This window comes from Ambystoma mexicanum, chromosome 2q, assembly GCF_040938575.1.
Source record: "Ambystoma mexicanum isolate Mex_15411 chromosome 2q, UKY_AmexF1_1, whole genome shotgun sequence".
Lineage (NCBI taxonomy): Eukaryota > Metazoa > Chordata > Amphibia > Caudata > Ambystomatidae > Ambystoma > Ambystoma mexicanum.
In genome coordinates, this window is record NC_090924.1 from 1,292,105,877 (window position 1) to 1,292,124,808 (window position 18,932).

Genomic DNA, 18,932 nt, shown 5'->3' on the forward strand with positions numbered 1-18,932 from the left:
CAATTGATTAATGTTTAAGATTCATACCCTTCAATTTGCCGAGATGAATAGCATTGTTGAATATTGTAACAATACAGTGTGATTTTCTGCACTGCTCGCTCTGCACATTCTGCATATTCTCTTATATTGAGTGTGATGCAGCCTGTTTTTACATAAAATGCTTTCTAAACTGTAATTGAATGTTTTGAATTTATTGGAACATATTTTTGATCCCTGCTTCATAAACTTGATTTTCTCCCTCGTTTTAATTGTAACAATTTTTTAAATCCCCCGGATATTTGTTCTGTATTTATTAGAAATTTAAGGACCAGTGCTTCTAGCGCAAACTCTTCGCAGTCACAGCACACAGAAAAAAGCATTTGCATGAACAGGAGTTTGCCATTTATAGGGGTAGAAGTCGTAATGGCAAATGGCCCAGGTAATTAAGGAGGAACATTAGTACATATAGTAGGAATTATAAAATAGGGACGTTACGGACTTCTTGATTTTGTCTGTTGCTAAGTAATCTTATAACTTACCATGAAATAACCCGACCTCAATCATCATTGATAACCCAACTCCTAAATTTGAGTTCAACCCGTAAACTGCCATGGGACCCCGCCCCGCCAATGCCTTTTTTTTGTGCTTTCGGTATGTCACCATTCAATTCCCTTGTAACTTTTTTGTTACATGAAATACCTCAACCAAATTGGGCCCCTTTTTTCCCCACATGTAGGCGGTCGTAACGCCACCAAGGAATCCTAGTTTGCTGTAGGAGGTGAGAGAAACAACCAAAAAAGAGAACATTTTGGGTTTTTCAAAAAATGCCAAAAAAATGATGTACAAAGAAGCCTGTGGTTTTTCCTTGTAAGTGCTAGGAACAAATGGTTTGCTGTGCAGAATTCCCCATTTTCCAGGCTTTCAAGAACAGGTTGAGTGGAAACCAAAAAAAACATATTTTGATATGGTTACCGGCCGTTTTGTGAAAGGTAGGGGATTTTGGCCTTTTTTTCCAATAAGACATGTGAGGACGGAATGGAAGAGAGGGTAGGAAAGCTGAATGGGAAGACAGAAAGGCATATATTTCTGAAAAGTAGACAGATTTCCAAGTTTAGGAAGTGGTGAATTACGCAGGTCAGGCAACAACTATGTAGGAAAAAAATTCCATAGTTTGGACAGAAAAAAATGGTATATGGTGGGCATGGTTGACCCGGTAAGGCAATGGCTTCTGTGAATTTTTAGAAAAACACTGCTCCACTACATTCCCCAACTCTTCCAGTTAGGAAACATACATTTTTCGTAATGTTTCACAAAAAAAGCAATACCACAAGCCAAAAACTGAGCCATAGTACACAGGAGTTTTATGCTTACCGCCTAAACAGACATACTTAGCATGTGTAAATAAGGAAAACAAATGTGGTGAGGAAGGGCAAGCATACATTTTTTGAAAGAGCACAGGAAGACCTTTTGGAGGGTAGGTGAATTGTGCAGGTTACAAAAGTGTATGGTGCATAAAGCAGCGACTAAATGTAGGTCACATTGGGGAAATTAGAGCATTGTGTGACAAAGGGCAGCAGCAAATGGGTCGAAACGTTATGAATACCAGGCGAACACAACAAATGCCGTACCTTCCGGCGTTCCCACAGGTGTCCCGACGAAAACGGTACCTCACGTGTGTGGGGGCACCTACACAGGCGCAAAGGGAAACGGTACCTCACATGTGTGGGTGCACCTACCCGGGCGCAAAGGGAAATGGTACCTCACATGTGTGGGTGCACCTACCCGGGCGCAAAGGGAAAAGGCTAAACCACTTGTAACCCCAAGTCTTTTGGTAGAGCAGATTTTGCTCATGTGGACAACCTACAGATTTGGGCCTAGGTTGTCGAAGCCACCAAGGAAAACAGGGAACCCCATGAACTTCCGAAAATAAGACACCCGTGGGCACCTCCCTTTGCACTAAAAACATCCATGGTGGTTTAGTGGCCCCCCCCCCCCACACCCCCTCAAAACACGTTATAATTTTTGTGTATTTTTCTTTTTGTTTTGCCCCTTTCTTAGAGGCAGATGGGGACATTAGTGTGCCCATCTGCCCCCAGGGTGGGTAAAACGTACTTCCCCATGCATTGGGGGGGCCATTCCAATGTTTTATGGTGGACCTCTTCTTCCCCCCACCCCCCCCCCAGGGAGGGCTACATGAGATGCCCCCCATCCATTTGGGGTGGGGGGGAGAGGGCCAACCCCCTTTCCATTAAAAACATCCATGGTGGTTTAGTGCCCCCTCACACCCACCCAAAACAAGTTATAATGATTTTAAAAAAAAAACATTTTTTGCCCCTTTCCTAGGGGCAGAAGGGCACATTAGTGTGCCTATTTGCCCCCAAGGTGGGGAAACGTACTGCCCCAGGCTTGAGGGTGGGGGGCTGTGGCAAGATTTCTGGTGGCCCTCTCCCCCACCCCAAAAGGATGGGTGGGCATCTCATGTAGCCCTCCTTGGGGCCAGATAGGAGCAGATATCTGCCCCCAGGGAGGGCTACTTGAGGTGCCCCCATCCATCTAGGTTGGAGGGAGGAGAGGACCATCCCCCTTTCATGATAAAAAAGAATCCTGGTGGTCTAGTGGCCTTGCCCCCCCCCCCATGCCCCTAACCCCCATCTAAAATCATTTTTTTGTTATTGTTTTGTTTGGGACACCATCTGCCCCCATGGGGCCCAAACCTGCAGCCCGATGCTTGGTGGCAGGGGAGGGGGCTGCACCAACATTTCTGGTGGTGCTCTTCCCCCTCACCCCAAATGGATGGCGGGGCATCTCATGTAGCCCTCCCTGAGGGAAGATGCCACTTCCTAGGGGCAGAAATCTGCCCCCAGGGAGGGCTACATGAGGTGTCCCCCATCAACCTGGTTGGGGGGAGGGAGCCACCCCCCTTTCATCACAAAAACAATCCTGGTGGTCTAGTGGCCCCCCACCTCCCCAAAACAAAACTTGTGTTTATTCATTTTGTTTCCCTAGGGGCAAATGGGCACCCATCTGCCCCCAGGGGGGCCCAAACCTGCAGCCCCATGCTTGGGGGTGGGGGGGCCTGCACCAACATTTCTGGTGTCCGTCTCCCCCCACCCCAAATGGATGGGGGGCATCTCATGTAGCCCTCCCTGGGGGAAGATTGGGGCAGAAATCTGTCCTCTGGGAGGGCTACATGAGGTGCCCCCATCCACTTAGGGTGGGGGGGCACTCCCAACATTTGGCAATAAATTCCTGGTGACTAGTGGCCCCCACCCCCACCCAAAACTTCGTTTATTTTGGCTAGTGGCCCCCACCCAAAACTTAGTTTATTTTTTTACATTTTATTTTTGTTTTGCCACTTCCCTAGGGGCAGATGGGCACATGAGTGTGCCCATCTGCCCCCAGGGGGTGGGGGGAGGCGGTTCTGCCAATGTTTCCAGTGGCCTCTCCCACCACCCCAAATGGAAGGGGGGGCATCTCATGTACCCCTTCCTAGGGGCAGAAATCTGCCCCCAGAGAGGGCTACACGAGTTCCCCCCCATACACTTAGGGTGGGGGGGGAGAGGGCCACCCCCTTTCATTTTTCCCAATAATTCCTGGTGGCTCATGGCCCCCACACCCACCCAAAACCTTTCTTTTTTTTGTTTTCTTTTTTTGTTGTTGATTGTTTGCCCCCTTCCCTGGGGGCAGATGATCACCCATCTGCCCCCAGGGTATTGGCCCTATTTTTAGAGCAAGGGGTGGGGGAGCATAGTAAGCAGCCCCTCCCCCACTTCAGAAACAGATCCCTGGTGGTCTAGTGGGCATTACTGGGCTAAGATCGAGTGCTCTGCACCTGATCCGCACGCAGCAATGCTTCAAAAAAGGTGTTGTTGGAAAGGGGAGAGTCTCCCCTTTCCAACAAAACCTCCCTCGATCTGAACTGCTCAATAGTGCCGCAGATCGAGGGGGTGAAAGGTGGAGACTCACCTTTCATTTTCACCGTGGCACAAAACAGAATGCCAAAAAGGACAAGCTATCTCGTCCTTGGCACTGTGAACGTAATGTCAAGGACGAGATACATCTTCCTTGTCATTTAAAAGGTTAAAGCCTATACTGAATCCAAAATCCGTACCATAATCCTGAAACTAAAACCCACAGCATGCCTAAGGGATACCTGCCCCGTTAGTATACTAAAGGACTCAATGGGGTTACTGCTACCATGGATCACCAAAATGGTTAATATGTCCTTTGCAATCACTGAAAGAGGCATGGATCACCCCTCTGATTAAGAAGAGTACCCTGGACCCAGCTCCCCCAAGAATTACAGACCTATTACCAACGTAATACCAAAAAAGAAATATTACTCACGAAACATGAGACCTACAACAAAAGGATTAACAAAGCTAGTTCAGTCCAAGAAGCTCTTTGTTATCCTTAGAGAGCACCCATCCTCCTGACAGATAACTGTTTGACGGACAAACTCTGGTGTGCCAACATCCAGAATGCTTTAGCCAACAAAATTGCTCTCCTCCAAAACAGAATCGCGGACAAAAGACTGAACCTCCCCAACATAGGTACACATCAGAAAACTCCAGTGCATTCCGCGAAACCACCTCAATGCTTCAAATTCTCGAAAGTTGCTACCCATTCGGTAGAAAACATTATTACTTCCCTCAAACCTTTAAGATGCCAGGGCGATAGTTGCTCTCCTCAGAAAATCAAAGATGCCGCCAGACACCTAGTACCCTTTATCTCAAAATGTATCAATGCCTCTTTTTCAGCTGGTCCTGTCCCTTGTAACCTAAAAGAATCATGGGTCCTAAAAAAATAAAAAAAATAAAAAATAAAAAAAATCCCTGGTCCCTACTATCCCCACAAACTATAGGCAGATTACCACTGTCCCGTTCTTACTAAAGATATTAGACAGGGGTGCCTATCTTCCGATCCAGGAATACCTAGACACCAATCACCTCCTAAGGACTCGACAATCCGGCTTCAAGCCACAATATGGCACTGATTGATCTAAAAACCCAGATCGATGAACTGGAAGACAAAGGGAAAACTGCACTGCTGTTACCAGTAGATTTATCTGCCGCTTTTGACTTGGTGGATCACAAAGTGTTATGTAATCACCTTGCTTCAGCAGCTCATTTCTCCCAAGATGTGATAACCTGTGCCAATCCTTTCTGAGCAATAGAACCATGAGAGTCTTCTCATCTTCTTCAGCAGACCCCATCCCCATAACTTGTGGTTTACCGCAAGGCTCCTGTGTTTCACCAACAATGTACAATATCTTCACGAAGCCTCCGTTAGATGATCTCAACCATCTGGTTGTCACCTACACTATTTATGCACATGACACCCACATCCTCAAACCTCTCGAAGGTGACTATGATACCATTGTGGCTCTAGTGAATAAAATGAATGTAATCATGAAGGCATGGATGGCATCCCATGGCCTCTGCCTGAATGATGATAAAACTGAGCGCCTGATACTAGGCACCCCGGCTAACCTTAACAAACGTAGCAACAAATACGCCTCATTGAACATTGACAGAAATAACATCACAGTAGCAGAAGAGGTGAACATGCTAGGTTTCTACCTAGATTCAGCATTCAACCTAGTCAAACAAGTCAATGCCACGGCCTCTGCAACAGCCTATACCTGCAAGTTGATACGGGCCTGCAAACCCATCCTCGCTAAAGAAAGCTGTATTATCTTAGCCAGAGCCCTCCTCCTTTCAAAACTGGACTATTGCAATGCCCTTTACCAAGGGGCAAGTAAGTTCATTGTCAATAAACTCAAAATTCTCCAAAACAATGCACTCAGAACTGCTCTAAGCATATCCAGGAGAGAACACATTTCATAGACGAGCAGACAGTATAAATGGCTCTCCATCAAAGACAAAATTCAGTTTAAGACAGTCACAAATGTCTCAATTAGCCTGCCCCACTATACCTAACCGAGAAAATGTGCCTAAAATCCTCATCACGTCCTACTAGGTCGGCAAACTCTTTCAGCCTGGTAGTTCCCAGGTACAAACTACAAAAGACAGGGGGGAGCAGCTTCCCTGTCATGGTGGCTCAGCTTTGGAACGCCCTCCCACCCTTCCTAAGATCGGACCACTCCTTCACCAACTTAAGGAGAAATACCATAATTTGGCTCTCGGCTAAGGACCAATGTTTGGCCTAGGCTAGCCTCTTCTGTCAACTACTCTATATTGCTGCTCTACGCTTAACATCAATTGCTGTTATTATGCTTTCTCTATCTTACTGTATTATACTATGCCTCTTCCTTTTATATATGATTCGTATTGTCTGTAACTACCCAAATTTAAATTGTGAATTTATGAACCCATGTAACCATGCCAATGCAGATCTGTAACTCTATGCGATGCGCCCAGATACCTTCGCGTTCGGTGCGCTATATAAATCAATAAACAAACGAACAAACGTCCCATACCTCATCAAGATACTAGACAGAGCAGCCTACATACAGCCACAGACGTTAATAGAGGACGAGAACATCATAGGGTTATTTCAATCCAGATTTAGAACTCCACATGGGACTGAGACTGCTCAAATACAACATTATTGAAATCGTGGGGAAGGGTCACCCGACACTCCTGATGTTGTTGGACCTTTCAGCAGCTTTTGATCTTCTAGACCATGAATTGCTACAAAAGAGAATCGAAGAAATTGCTAACTTCTCCAAGAAAACCACCCAATGGATCATGTCATTTCTAGTTCCAAGAACCCTGAGAGTAGCTGTAGAGGATGCCCAGGCTACTCCCCATTATCACCACATGTGGAGTACCATAGGGCTCATGCCTATCACCCATTATTTTTAACATCTACATCAAGCCCTTCTTTGACCTTCTTGATGGCCTGGGAAATCGCTATGCTAATTATGCTGTCGACACCAAGGTACTCTTGGAATTTTCAGGTGATCACATAGAAGACAACATAGTCCTGAGCGGGGGTATACATGGCTGTACAATCATGGATGGCAACCAATATATTTTTCCCTCAATAGTGGAAAAACGGAACTCCTCATTATAGCTACAGGAGCACGGCTGAAGAAACTAGATCCACTTTACGCTAACTTCTAACTTGTCAATCCTTGGTGATCTTATACCAGTTTCCAAATGCGTCAAAACATTTTCTCGACTCTGAACTCTCCATGAAACACCAAATTTCCCACATACGTTCAACCTGTCGATGCATCAATAAACTACTACACCAGAATAGATCCTTTCTATGCATCAAGAATAGAAATCCTCTGGCTACCGCTATGATAAATTCCCTACTATACTATTGTAATAGTTTATAGATCTGTACATCTCAAGCAAATTTGAATCATCTGCAAACACAGAAAGGTGCAGTCAGAGCGATTTACAGGCTTTATAAACATGAGCATGTTACATCATACAAGAAATCCTTCCATTGGCTACCGATCAAACGGAGAATTATTCACAAGACACTGACCCTCACCTACAAATGTAGGAGCAACACAGCCCCCAATACCTAACTGACCATCTAAATGCCAAGCAATCCGTACATATGCTATGGGACGATGACAACCTCACATTAAGTCAACCTTGCTTTAAACTCACCAAATTTGTCGGAACAAGTTTTAAAACACGTACACGACGTGGATGGAATTGCCTCCCCCTCAACATAGGAACCGCTCCCTCTCTGGCTAACTTTAAAAAGGCTATAAAAACCGTCCTTTTCAACTCCACCGACCAAGCACCTCTCCTTAACCACCTTACCTGACCCTTGTTGTCTATTGTGTTTTATGTGTGCTCTGAGGCCCGTGGGCATGCAGCGCTATATAAACATTTAAACAAATAAAATAAATGTACACTAGTTGCAGGAAATATCCCACTTGGCATTACATTCCAGTGTATTGCTTGCTTCAAACTCCTGAATGTTTCAGATGCTACCTTCTGTACTTTTCTTCACACTTCGTTTCAATCCATCCACCTTGAACAACTGCCTCTGACCAATAGTATAGGCTTCCTCTGTGATACAAGCATGGCATCAAGAGAGACACAGACACAAAAGTATTTATTTTCAAACCTTTATTTACTAAGGTTGCTGGGTTGGTGGAATGCCTGACTGGCCATAACTCTAAAGGGATGTTCCCTTCCCTTCCCTTCACTGATGTTTCCAGTGGCCGTCGCTGTCTAATAGTCCAAAATAAAAGTCTGCCAGGAGGTGGTTTCAGGTGGTCTTCTCATCAGGTGCTATTCGGTCAATGTCACAAAGATGTATTCATTGAACAGGGCGGTTTGCAAGACCTTACAGTGAATTTCAATACATTCAATGTCTTTGAGTTCCTTTTGGATTCCCTTCCCCAAACGTCAACTTGTTAACTTTACTTTCCTCAATGGGCCTCTCAGGGTCTGCTTCCCCAAGCCCAGGCTTCCAGCTCTCAACACAAAACACAGTGTCTACTTTTCTCAATAGGCCTCTCATGGTTCCCTTCCCCAAGCTCAGGCCTCTTCCCGCTTTCAAAACACAAAGCAATATGTATCACAGTCCCTTTTTGATCTCTCAGGGCACCCTTCCTTAAACTTAGGCCCCTCTAGTTTCAAACACCAAATCAGTGGTCCAGGATGTGCCTTTTCCATATATATTCTTTCTGACATGCCATCCTCTCATGGGGTAAAATCAGAGGCTTTCAAAAACGCCAGGCTCTTTGCTTTTCCTCAGTGATCACTCTGACCTTCTTGCCCCTCTTTGCTTTTGTGTGTTCCTTTCCCTTTTGTCGTGCACACCTGCACTGTCCTTTGTTCCGTTTTCTTTGTAGTGCCTCTTGCGCGCTTCTTTCACTCAGTCAAGCACCCCTGCGCTTGTTTCTATCGGTATGACGTTCATTCATAGCCCATTTTCTTCCGCTGCACTTTTTGGCTAAAAAAAAACTTTGAAAAATATGGGGTGAGGGAGGGCATATAAGGGTTAGAGTGGGGTGGTGTTTAGAGAATAAATAATAGGGCAGAGCGTGTTTGGGGGAATTCCCCCAAATAAAATAAAAAATAGAGGATTTATTTTCAGCAAAACATTTGCAGCAAAAAGTGCTGCAAAATCAAAACGGGCGATGAGTGAACATAGAATCGTGTCTATCTTTCCGGGTCAACCGAACCATTTGCATTATCCTTTCCTTTCGTGCCTCATTTCATGGGCTTCTTGCCTCCTTTCCATTCGCATTGCTTCATTGTCCAATCGTATTTTCTTTATGCTTGCACACACGCACGTCTCCCCAGTTTCACGCTCACACTGTACACTGTTACTTGTATCAATGTCTTTATACTCTTGACATCTTCCTATTAACTTCAATTGAACACTCCCACAAATGTGGTCCTCTTTCTTACGCGTTTCCAGTGTTATTATGTATCATGCTCTTCACATCCCGGCTTTTCAATGCTTTCAGACTCACCAGGCTGACTTCTGCACTTTGGCTCCATGGGGTACTTCGTCCGAAGTCGGGGTCTAACCGCCTGCCCCTCAGACACTTCTGGGCTAACTGGCCCAGGGGAACGAGCATCCACCCACACAGGTTCTTCAGGGGACCAACACGCCTCTCAGCTTTCTTACCCAGGCCCTTCTTGGCTCCCTGGAGACACGGCTCCTTCGCCATGCTTCTGCTCTCTCGCGCTGCTGTCTCTCCGCTTTCTCGGCTTCCTGGTTTCTGGCTTCCAGTCCTGGGCAGCTCTGGCGTGTCGGTTCTCCTCTCAGCACGCTCTCCTGCTTGTTCTTCTACTTGCTCATACATCTGTGGCAGATCACACCTTTTATAGTGAAAAGATAAGTCAGGTGTGATTGTTTACTATGAAATGCCTGACCCTGCCTGACTCTATTAATGGGACAACTTGAGGTGCAAGATAAGTTTCCCTTATTTACCCCATGTTATTCCTATGGGTAGTCCTTACTAACGTTAGTCTCCTTCATCGTCTCAGTATTTGTTGGAAATGGGGAGGGGGAGCTGGGGTGAGATTGAAGATACCCCATAAAGGCTGAGGGAGAGTAGGTTGGAGTGTTAGTGGGACTGGGGAAATACCATGTCTCGTCCTTGGGTATCCTCCTCCCAATCCCTCATCACTCCACTCAGGTGACCCTCCCTCGCTTGTCCATCCCCATTGTCGGGATCCAAAAGTGATGGCCCCTCCCTAGCCACCTGAATGGAAGATCCTCAGGGAGTGGGTGTGAGAATACTGTCAGGTTTCTCACTGCTGGAATTGCCTTGTCTTTAGTGTGGTAAAACAACTCTGCTGTTTTCACTCCATTCAGGGGCTATCTTCATTGTACAATCGTGATTTCCTCCCACACCGTGTGGTGGAAATGCACTGTCTGCTGCATGCCGCTAGGTTGTTCTGGTACCAAAAGACCTCTCAAGTGTGTACGTCCTACATTGTAGTGCACTGCTCTACTGTCCATCTACGATTTGGCAACTTCTTATTTTCTTTTTTGTGCTTTCATCAATTTTACTAGACATGTAACTTCCCTTAAGAGGACTAAAAAAAAAAAAAGAGTCCAGCAACAACATGAAGTCATTTAAACTGGGTGCATAGAGTGCAATGCAAACTGGGGAAAAGTGCTCATCAGATTCTTCGTCTCCATCTTCTGCGTGCAACTCGCCTAAATCACTAAAGTCGCTTGTGTACAGGGGGAGTGACAGGCCCGAGGGACAGGCCCTTTGCACAAGGGCCCTTCAATGAATGTCTCTGGTGCATGGTGGACGCTCATTTATGTATTGACCCCTGTATTTACAGGGGTCAGTCCCTTCCTCAACATGGTTACCAGTGTATATTGGCTGTGTAGGCATTTACTTTTCCACTAGGGTTTCAAGTGCATAACTGTAACAAAAAAGGTTGGAACGTTCTTACTCTGCATAAGCATTTCCATGCAGGGCTGAGAAGTGCTGGTACGGGTCTGTACAGATCCCTTTCTGCATAGTACTTGCCCTGTGACCGCCAACAGGGGAGACAACGCGCAAAGGAAACCACCTTGGCTATGTGTTTCCTCGTGTGTGTCGGGGAGATGTTTCTCTGGTGAAGGACACAAGATCTATCCTAACAGTAAGACGGCCTGTACACCAATGATTACTCAAACTCTATAGGTAAAGTAGTTGCAAGAATTCTGGTAAGCAGGCACAACTATGCCAAATAAATTACACAAAATGGGACACTACACAGGTATACTGATAGATACATTTCATGACCTAATCGTTACGTAAATTCAGTTAATTATTTTAGGATCCCTAGTCACCTGTAATAGGCATCACTTAGTCATGTCCAGAAACCACATTACCATTACATGAACCTGTTAGAGGCAGTGAAGGAGTTAAACACAGTGCAACTAATCGCCAGAGGGCCCCCAAAAGTTTAGATACAATTAGTGTAACAGTACTGGGCCTGAACAGGCTCAAGGTCACCCTGGCACCACCAGTGCTTACTATTGCACCATACTATCGTATGGCAGTGGTCTGTCTTTATATCTCCAGGTGTTTTGTACTCCACCTCCCTTTAACACGAGCTGGAATATCAATGGTGAGGGATCATGGGAGTCAAAGCCCAAAACACATGGAGAGCCACAGGTTTCAGACCCTTGCCCTATGGTAATGGAGTGAAATGCAGTGATTTATTATATTTTTTTTTTTTTAATTGTTTTAGCTGACATTAGAACTTCACAATATATTTTTTTTTATACAAATATTCAACACATAGTAAATACATAAGAACAAATTGACACATTAAAACATCCCAACCTTTAGGTTAAATACAACTTAAAAAGGAAAACCACAAACATACTCATACTCGTACACCATTCTTACATTTTCATAAATTCAATTTCATTGATCAGCTGAAGCAGATGGTTTACCAACGTGTAGGAACCTGAATTTTACGTACGCCATACCTAATAAATTGCATGGAAGTACCAAAACGTTTTTGGAAGCCAGTTTCGGTTAACTTTTCAGGAGTTTTAAAGTTGATAAAGTTCCCTATCGCCAAGCCCCAGTTTTGGGTGATGGCTAAGTATGTACCAATCCTACACTGCAGGTGCAGCCAAATGAGCAACCAACCCAAGGGAACATCTGAGGGCACACCCTTCAAGCACTCTACCTCAAGTGTTCACGAAGGTTGGAAGTAGAGCAGGAGGAACACCAAAGAAAATCAATGGTAATACACCCCACTATTTCTGGACTCCGGAGACCACTGATGACTCCAGTGAATATATCAGGACCTGGTGACAAATACCCACATTGGTAGTCGCTGCGTATTCGATCTAGAACAGTGGGAAAATCCAGAAAGTACAGGACTCCTTTATAGATCTGATGAAGTGCTCTGGTGCCAAGGGACTTGAACCACTCGCTCAATAGGGCAGGAGGGGGCAGCCAGCTATCAAATAATTGTTTAACAACAGGACCAATAAATAGAGGCGACCTAGGACATGCCAAGAAGGAGCTGAGGTGGAGTCATAGTGACCCACCACTCGTCCTGGCTAGTGAGACTCCCCACATTGCAGAACTTAGTCCACAGGGATTTCCACCAGAAGATCACATGGGAGTCTGCACTTTCAAGACTGCACTGACATAACAAAGGCATACATACTCTAGGGTGCTGACCACTGGAGTCCCTTTGAACTGAGCGGACATGTGAAGCGCTGCAGTAAGAGTAGCCCGAAGTGTGTGAGAGGGGATCCACCATCTTGAATTTGGGTAAGTAAAATATGTATTACGCGAAAAAAGCGTCTCACTGGGAAGCCAGTATCCAGGCACTATAAAAAAACATCTCAAACAATCTAACACATTACATAACCAAAAGGATAGTATCAACAAATCGTACCATAGTAAAAAAAAAATATAAAACAGGGCAATAACACTGCAGTTTGTGCTAAGATCTAAATTGAAACTTTAGCAGACATCCATAGCGAGAATATATTGTTTAATCTTATATTTAAATGTCAGCAGCGACACACTGTTTTTAATGGATGCTGGCAATTTGTTCCATAGTTGGCATCCAAGGGAGCCCAACATTCTACCTCCATAGCGAGCTGTATTGTACCTGCCCACCACTAGCAGTTCCTTTGGGATTGATCCAAGTGTGCGAATCAGAGCATAGTGCTAAACCGCAGGGGAAAGATACCTTGGCGCTAATCCGCTGTAGAATTTTCCAGATTAGGGCAAGAGCACACATTTGCTTCTTAATCGGTAGCCAATGACCTGCGTGCACATGAGATATGATGAAACTTCTTCAGATTAAAGATCCTGATTCCGCAGTTTTGAACAGCCTCAAGTTTGAGATGTCGTTTTTTGGTTAATCCAAGATATACTACTAGCCAATATTTACTCCAGATACTAATACTCCTTGAACTCCTACTTTTAGGCGTTCCTGCGTTAGCAAGATATTGCACCTACCAAAGGAGTACAAGTAGAAATGTGCACTTTTGGCTACCACATCCACTTGTCTACAGAAATCCATGTGGTTATGCTATCAAATAGTATACCCAAACACCCAGCAGATTCCACAGGATTGGGTTGTGCTCCCAGACAAGACTGGCAGACAAAATGGTAACAGGGACTCGGTTGGGAGACCAAACAGGATTTTTTCGGTCCCTTTTGAGCTGTAGGTAATTTTCCTGTATCCAATGTTCAACCTTAGCTAGACATTCTCCCACCACTCTAACATTGTTAGCAGTACATTGGAGGTCAACCAAGAGTTGGGTGACGCCTGCATAAAGCTGGCAAACAAGATCCATTTTCTCAATCTGCTGGACCAAAGGATACATGTACACCTTAAAAGGAAGGGGAGACAAAGCAGAGACGTGCGGTACTTCGCAGGATAATTGATGCTTGATGAAATAACTGTTCTACTTGTACCCTCTGCAGCATATGTTTGAGAGATGAATTCAAGCATGCCGGTGCTGATCCAGTTATATGCATGGAGGATTCTAAATGTTTGACTGTGCTCGACAGTGTCAAACGCTGCTGGTAGATCTAAAAGGATAAGTGCTGCTGGGTGGCAATTATCCCTTAAGCTAAGCAGTTTTTGCCACATAAACATTACTGTGGTTTCAGTACTATCTAAAGGGCGAAGCCTGATTAGGGACCTGCCAAAACTTTTTTATGTTCCAGGTATTTCAAAAGTTCAGCAGTTACTTCACGTTCCATCATTTTGCTTATGAAGGGGAGATTTGAAATATGCTTACAATTCGATAGATTATTAAAGCCTAGTGATTTGAGCTCCTTTCAGAAAACCAGAAAAATATACCTCTCTGATGCCCTCCCCATTTCCTGTAGGACAAAGCACTCTGGGTATGATGTCAGAAGTCAAACATCACTTGTTGTGACAGGGGATTGGTCCAAAGCAAGCTTGCTGTAAGGGGTCCAATCCAGGCTGTTACATTTAGCCTTCATAAGGAAGGGGGACCCTCCATCTTTTTTTAAAATTCATCTTTGGAGTCTCAAAACAAGAAGGTTTCACTGGACCTCTTTTGAGGATACAGCCTATAGTTCTCCAACAGGGAGGTGAATATAGAAGGGATCCAAGGAAGATGCAAGCTATCTTCCCTAAATACCCCTGGGGAACAGTGGGTGTGACATCCTGTGGACCAAGGGAAGGGGGCATGGACCTTGTCCTGGAAACTCTGGATTGGGCCTTGAAGGAACCCAGAAGCAGTTCCGTCACCCTGAGACATTGTTGATCTGGATTAATCATGCTCAATGCCCTTCGAGCTGCCTCAGGACCAATGGTGCTGCTTTTCGTACTCTATGTAAACTTGGAACCACTTTCTGTATCCCATCAGACTGCGGCTTCACCCCTGGAAGCGGCTGTGACAGAATGCCATCTCGTGAAGGTGATATAGCCCTAGCTTCATTTTTAATAGAAAATGAATGCTGGGAATTCTATTTTTGAAAGCAAGATCTTCTAATCAAACCCCTTTTCATAAATGCTTCATGGCAAATTGGGTGCTTTTGCTGGAACCAATCTCCTGATAGCTATAGCTCCAGCTCTGCAGTGTCACAGAGCAGGTGGAAAGGTCCCATGTGCATCTCTGACAGCAGCTGGAACACAAAGTTTCATAAGCACTGATGGTGTTTTTACATTTTGCACCGCTGTTCTTAATTATAATAATTGTATGCCTTAGCCAGTTTGGGGACACGTACATCTGTAAATAGAAGCCATGCCTGGATGTGGCCCACAATTGTATAGCCACAGCAGGTGGATATCATACTAGTGTCGGCTCTGGAAATGGGCCCAGTTATGACGGTAATAATAGGAGTAATGTATATTGATGCCTGGCCTGACTGTCCTCACAGCTCCTTTGTTGAATAATGGCCAGGATGCTGTCTCTTTAATCCTTATGCAGGAAGAGCAACACTTCCCCTCAGGGCATAGGAACCTAGCTCAAGGTGTCTACTGGAAACCAGTGTTGAAAAGGGTACCACTAACATAACAAAACCACTCTGACACAAGAGTGCTGACCACTGAAGTCTCTTTGAAGTCAGCAGGCATGGGAAGAGGGTGGAGTTGGAGTAGCTGGAGAGGAATGGTCGGCTGAGGAAAGGTGCCACCATCTCGTTTCTCTTAGGGCTCTCTTCCTTTCCCTTTCTCCTGCATTTCCTGCAAACAGGGTACCCTGGGTGTGATGTCATAAGGCACAGATCCTTTGTAACCGAAGCCTGGATTGGACCCCTTACAACGGGCTTGCTTTGGACCAATTCCCTGTGACCTTTTGCTTTTATAAGGAAAGCGGCACCACATCATTCTTTGACTCTTCTTTGGAACATCATGAGAAGGATATACTTTCAAACCTCTGTTTGGAGTGCAGTCCATTCCAAAGTCCTACACCAGTAAAGTGAAGACCTAAGGCAGCAAGGGCAGAGGCGATATATATCCACAGGGAACAGTAGGGACGGAACTGCTGCTGGTCCAAGACCTCTCTGCTGACTTGTACTGGAACAAGGCTCCTGTTCAATTTTTTGTTTAAAACACTAATTTAGAAACCTCTGTGTCTGCTTACAAACCTCTGCATTTTACTCTGCTCGTGGTCTCTCCCTACTTGAGGTACATCCTGTTCATTTTCTTGGGGGATATTTCTAATGCCACAGAGGGGCTCCTACTGAGATCATGAATACACAGTACAGTGGCTATGACAGTGTAACAGACCTCTGGCCGTACAATCACCCATAAGTGCTATCTGTTTGGAAAGGAAGTCTGAAAAATATTTTAGCAATTTATTTGCAATGCAGACTGAGATTGAGGCATCACCCCTTCTGTTTGCCAAAACAAATTAGTCAACACTCTGAACTTGGTAAATTGTAATTCGAAGCGACTTTCATATTAATTACTGTATATTTTTTAATTGCTTTATTGTTGTATGCATTTATATTGTGTTGCTTTTATGGTGCAATGCCAAAATAAAGTATCTATTGAAATATACATTTCTTTGCTGAAATGTTTTGCTCCTATTTTCTAGAGGTCAGAGACTGCGCTGGATCTATATAGAGAGGCTGGAGTGCCACCCAAGCAGAAACTCACCCATTTTAAAGTGTCAGACAATGCTATCCTCAAACCAGGTAATTAATCTAATAAATGTTAATGGGAAAGGGGAGAGGTTCACTGTGAAAAACTGTTCGTGTGAAGCATCACTGGGAGGAACAGTTGTATATTATGGACAAGCTTGGCTCATGTTTCTGTTACACTGCCCCATTCTGAATGTTATATGCAAAACCTGAAGGAGCATCTCTAGGAGCATCTTACTTAACTTCTCTGTTACTTTCTATTGTACAGGAAGCACACAAAGTGCTAACACGTAGTTACTTTTTGATTGTGTAATCTCAGGAAATAGTCTCGTTGCATTTATTTTATCTACCTTGGAGCTTTTGGAACCAAATTGTTGGTTAAAGGAAAATAACTCTGCCCAATTATGCTAAATCCATCTCTTATAACATTTGTATGTGAATGATAGGAGCTCCAGTGAATGAGATCTGCATGAAAGTGAGGACTGCCAAACCGCCTCAGTTTCATAAATGCCCTTTTCCTTAAAATGTTGTGACCGCGGTTTCTATCCAGAACGACCTACCAGCTCATAGGGTGTTTAACTGGATAACTGATACTCGTAGAGAGACTCGCGCACCAGTAGCTATTTGCCAAACTCACCACCTCTCTGGAATTAAAGTACAGACAGTTGCAAAATATACACGTGGCATGCTGAAAGGGTGTCAATGTTCTTTCCTTTACTCACCTACTGCTTGAGAAAAGCAATTCGTTTTCAATTGTCTCCTCTGACCTTAGTAGCACCAAAGCTGTGAATCATACAACGTAAACTATTCATTCAGATGAATGCTTGTCCAAAAACTCTGTCTAAGCATATTGAGGTTTATTTTAAAAGTATAGCCAAATAGTAAAGATATGTTGGAATCACTTTTATTCCGTTACATCTGGTGTCTGTGCACCAGCAGCCTCACAGTTGGATGCTAGGCAGATATAAAGCATCTTAGCTGTCAACGATTTAACTGTGGTCTGTACAGTTACAGTAATTTCTAGCCAATCTGGTTGATATCTTGTGCAAAACCTCTCTGCAGTTGACGTGGGGTTAGTTTACGAATGTGTCATGCTCTGCCTTTTCTTCGCCAGGGAAACATTTCACACCGCGTTCTTATGAGAAGTGGAGATTTTCAAAGATTGGTTAAACCCACAACAGGCCATTAGATTATAGTTACCAGCAGGTGACGTAAGTAAGGCATTTTCACTCAGTCTATTTCTCTAGGGGACAGTAGATGATGGGTCGAGCTTAGTCAGCCTTGGTGCTCCTGGTCAGTAAAGCTCCCTTCCATCATTTTGGATTATTCAACATACTTCGGTTTTTCCCCAAAACAAACCTTATAGAAAGAAGCAATGTACCCTGGCCCATGATGTGAAAGAAGGAGGGTACTCCACTCCCTATGATTCCCATTGATCATAGTAGGGGCCTTGAAATGCACCATTCCACCGCTAGGATTTACTTTTAAATGAAGTTCAGAGCCCAGGACTATGTTTACCTCTTATAGTGTAGCTGAAGATACTTTAGTATCTATTACCAAAGAGGTCAAAATAGCTGCTCCAAGGAAAGAGACCTTTCCTTTAACATCCAGGAACATAACGGACATTGCTAGAAAAGCTTTGGCACTTGGTGACACCGAGAACAAGAGAAGAGGTCACCAGGACTCCATGGGGGTGAGTGTGCCCAGTGGTCCCTCAGCATGCTTCCTTCGTGGTAGAGTCCAACTTGGTGTCTTTCGCTCAAGTAAACCTTCTGAACTCTTAAATCTGATGGCATAAACTGGCACTTGCTTATGCTCACAAATCTACATCTGATTTGAAACCTTTTTCTAGACATTGAGATGTGAGTTTTGGGTTCATTTTATACTCGAGCCGCCTATTGCACTGTGCTGGCTCCAACCACTGCCACAGTGCCGGATGCCGTTGAGCGGTCCTGTTTGTTGGTAGGCACCTCGTATGAAAAGCCAAGGAAACCTGCATGGTGCCGTTGAAATTTTCTAAACAAAGAAACCTGTAGTTTTCATGTGTTCTAGGTGGCATTGCCAGTACCCTGACCCTTTGGGCTTATCCTGCACAATAATAGCTGGTAAGGTCTCATTTCCCTGACTTACTCGAAGACATTCAAGTCATTGCTTTATTTTTGGCGTTTCCCTTTTCTTTCAAGTATTTGCCTATTTTTGATCTCTTCTGCAGTACATTACCCAATTGACCTGCCTTTTGTGTATAGTGTGCTTTGCACTTTTGAGTGATTAGTGTGTTTAGTCATTCTCCTGTTTTTAATAAACACTGCTATTTTTTAAAGCGCCTTGTTTGGACATTTACTACACTGTTGTGTTAGAATCTTCCACTGCAAATCCACTTCCCTGCTCCTGCTCTGGGCCCAAGCCAATATCATACAGACTAAGACGTGATTTGATTTGGGCA

At 44.4% G+C, this 18,932-nt stretch overlaps 1 protein-coding gene across 1 annotated transcript in view; it reads left to right on the plus strand.

Moving 5' to 3' along the window:
• The window catches only part of MRPL3 (mitochondrial ribosomal protein L3), a 440,961-nt gene that overhangs the window by 118,002 nt on the left and 304,027 nt on the right, over positions 1-18,932 (plus strand). The window contains exon 5 of the mRNA XM_069648722.1: positions 16,444-16,543. Coding sequence (XP_069504823.1) covers positions 16,444-16,543 — 100 coding nt within the window. The remainder of the gene's footprint in view (positions 1-16,443; positions 16,544-18,932) is intronic.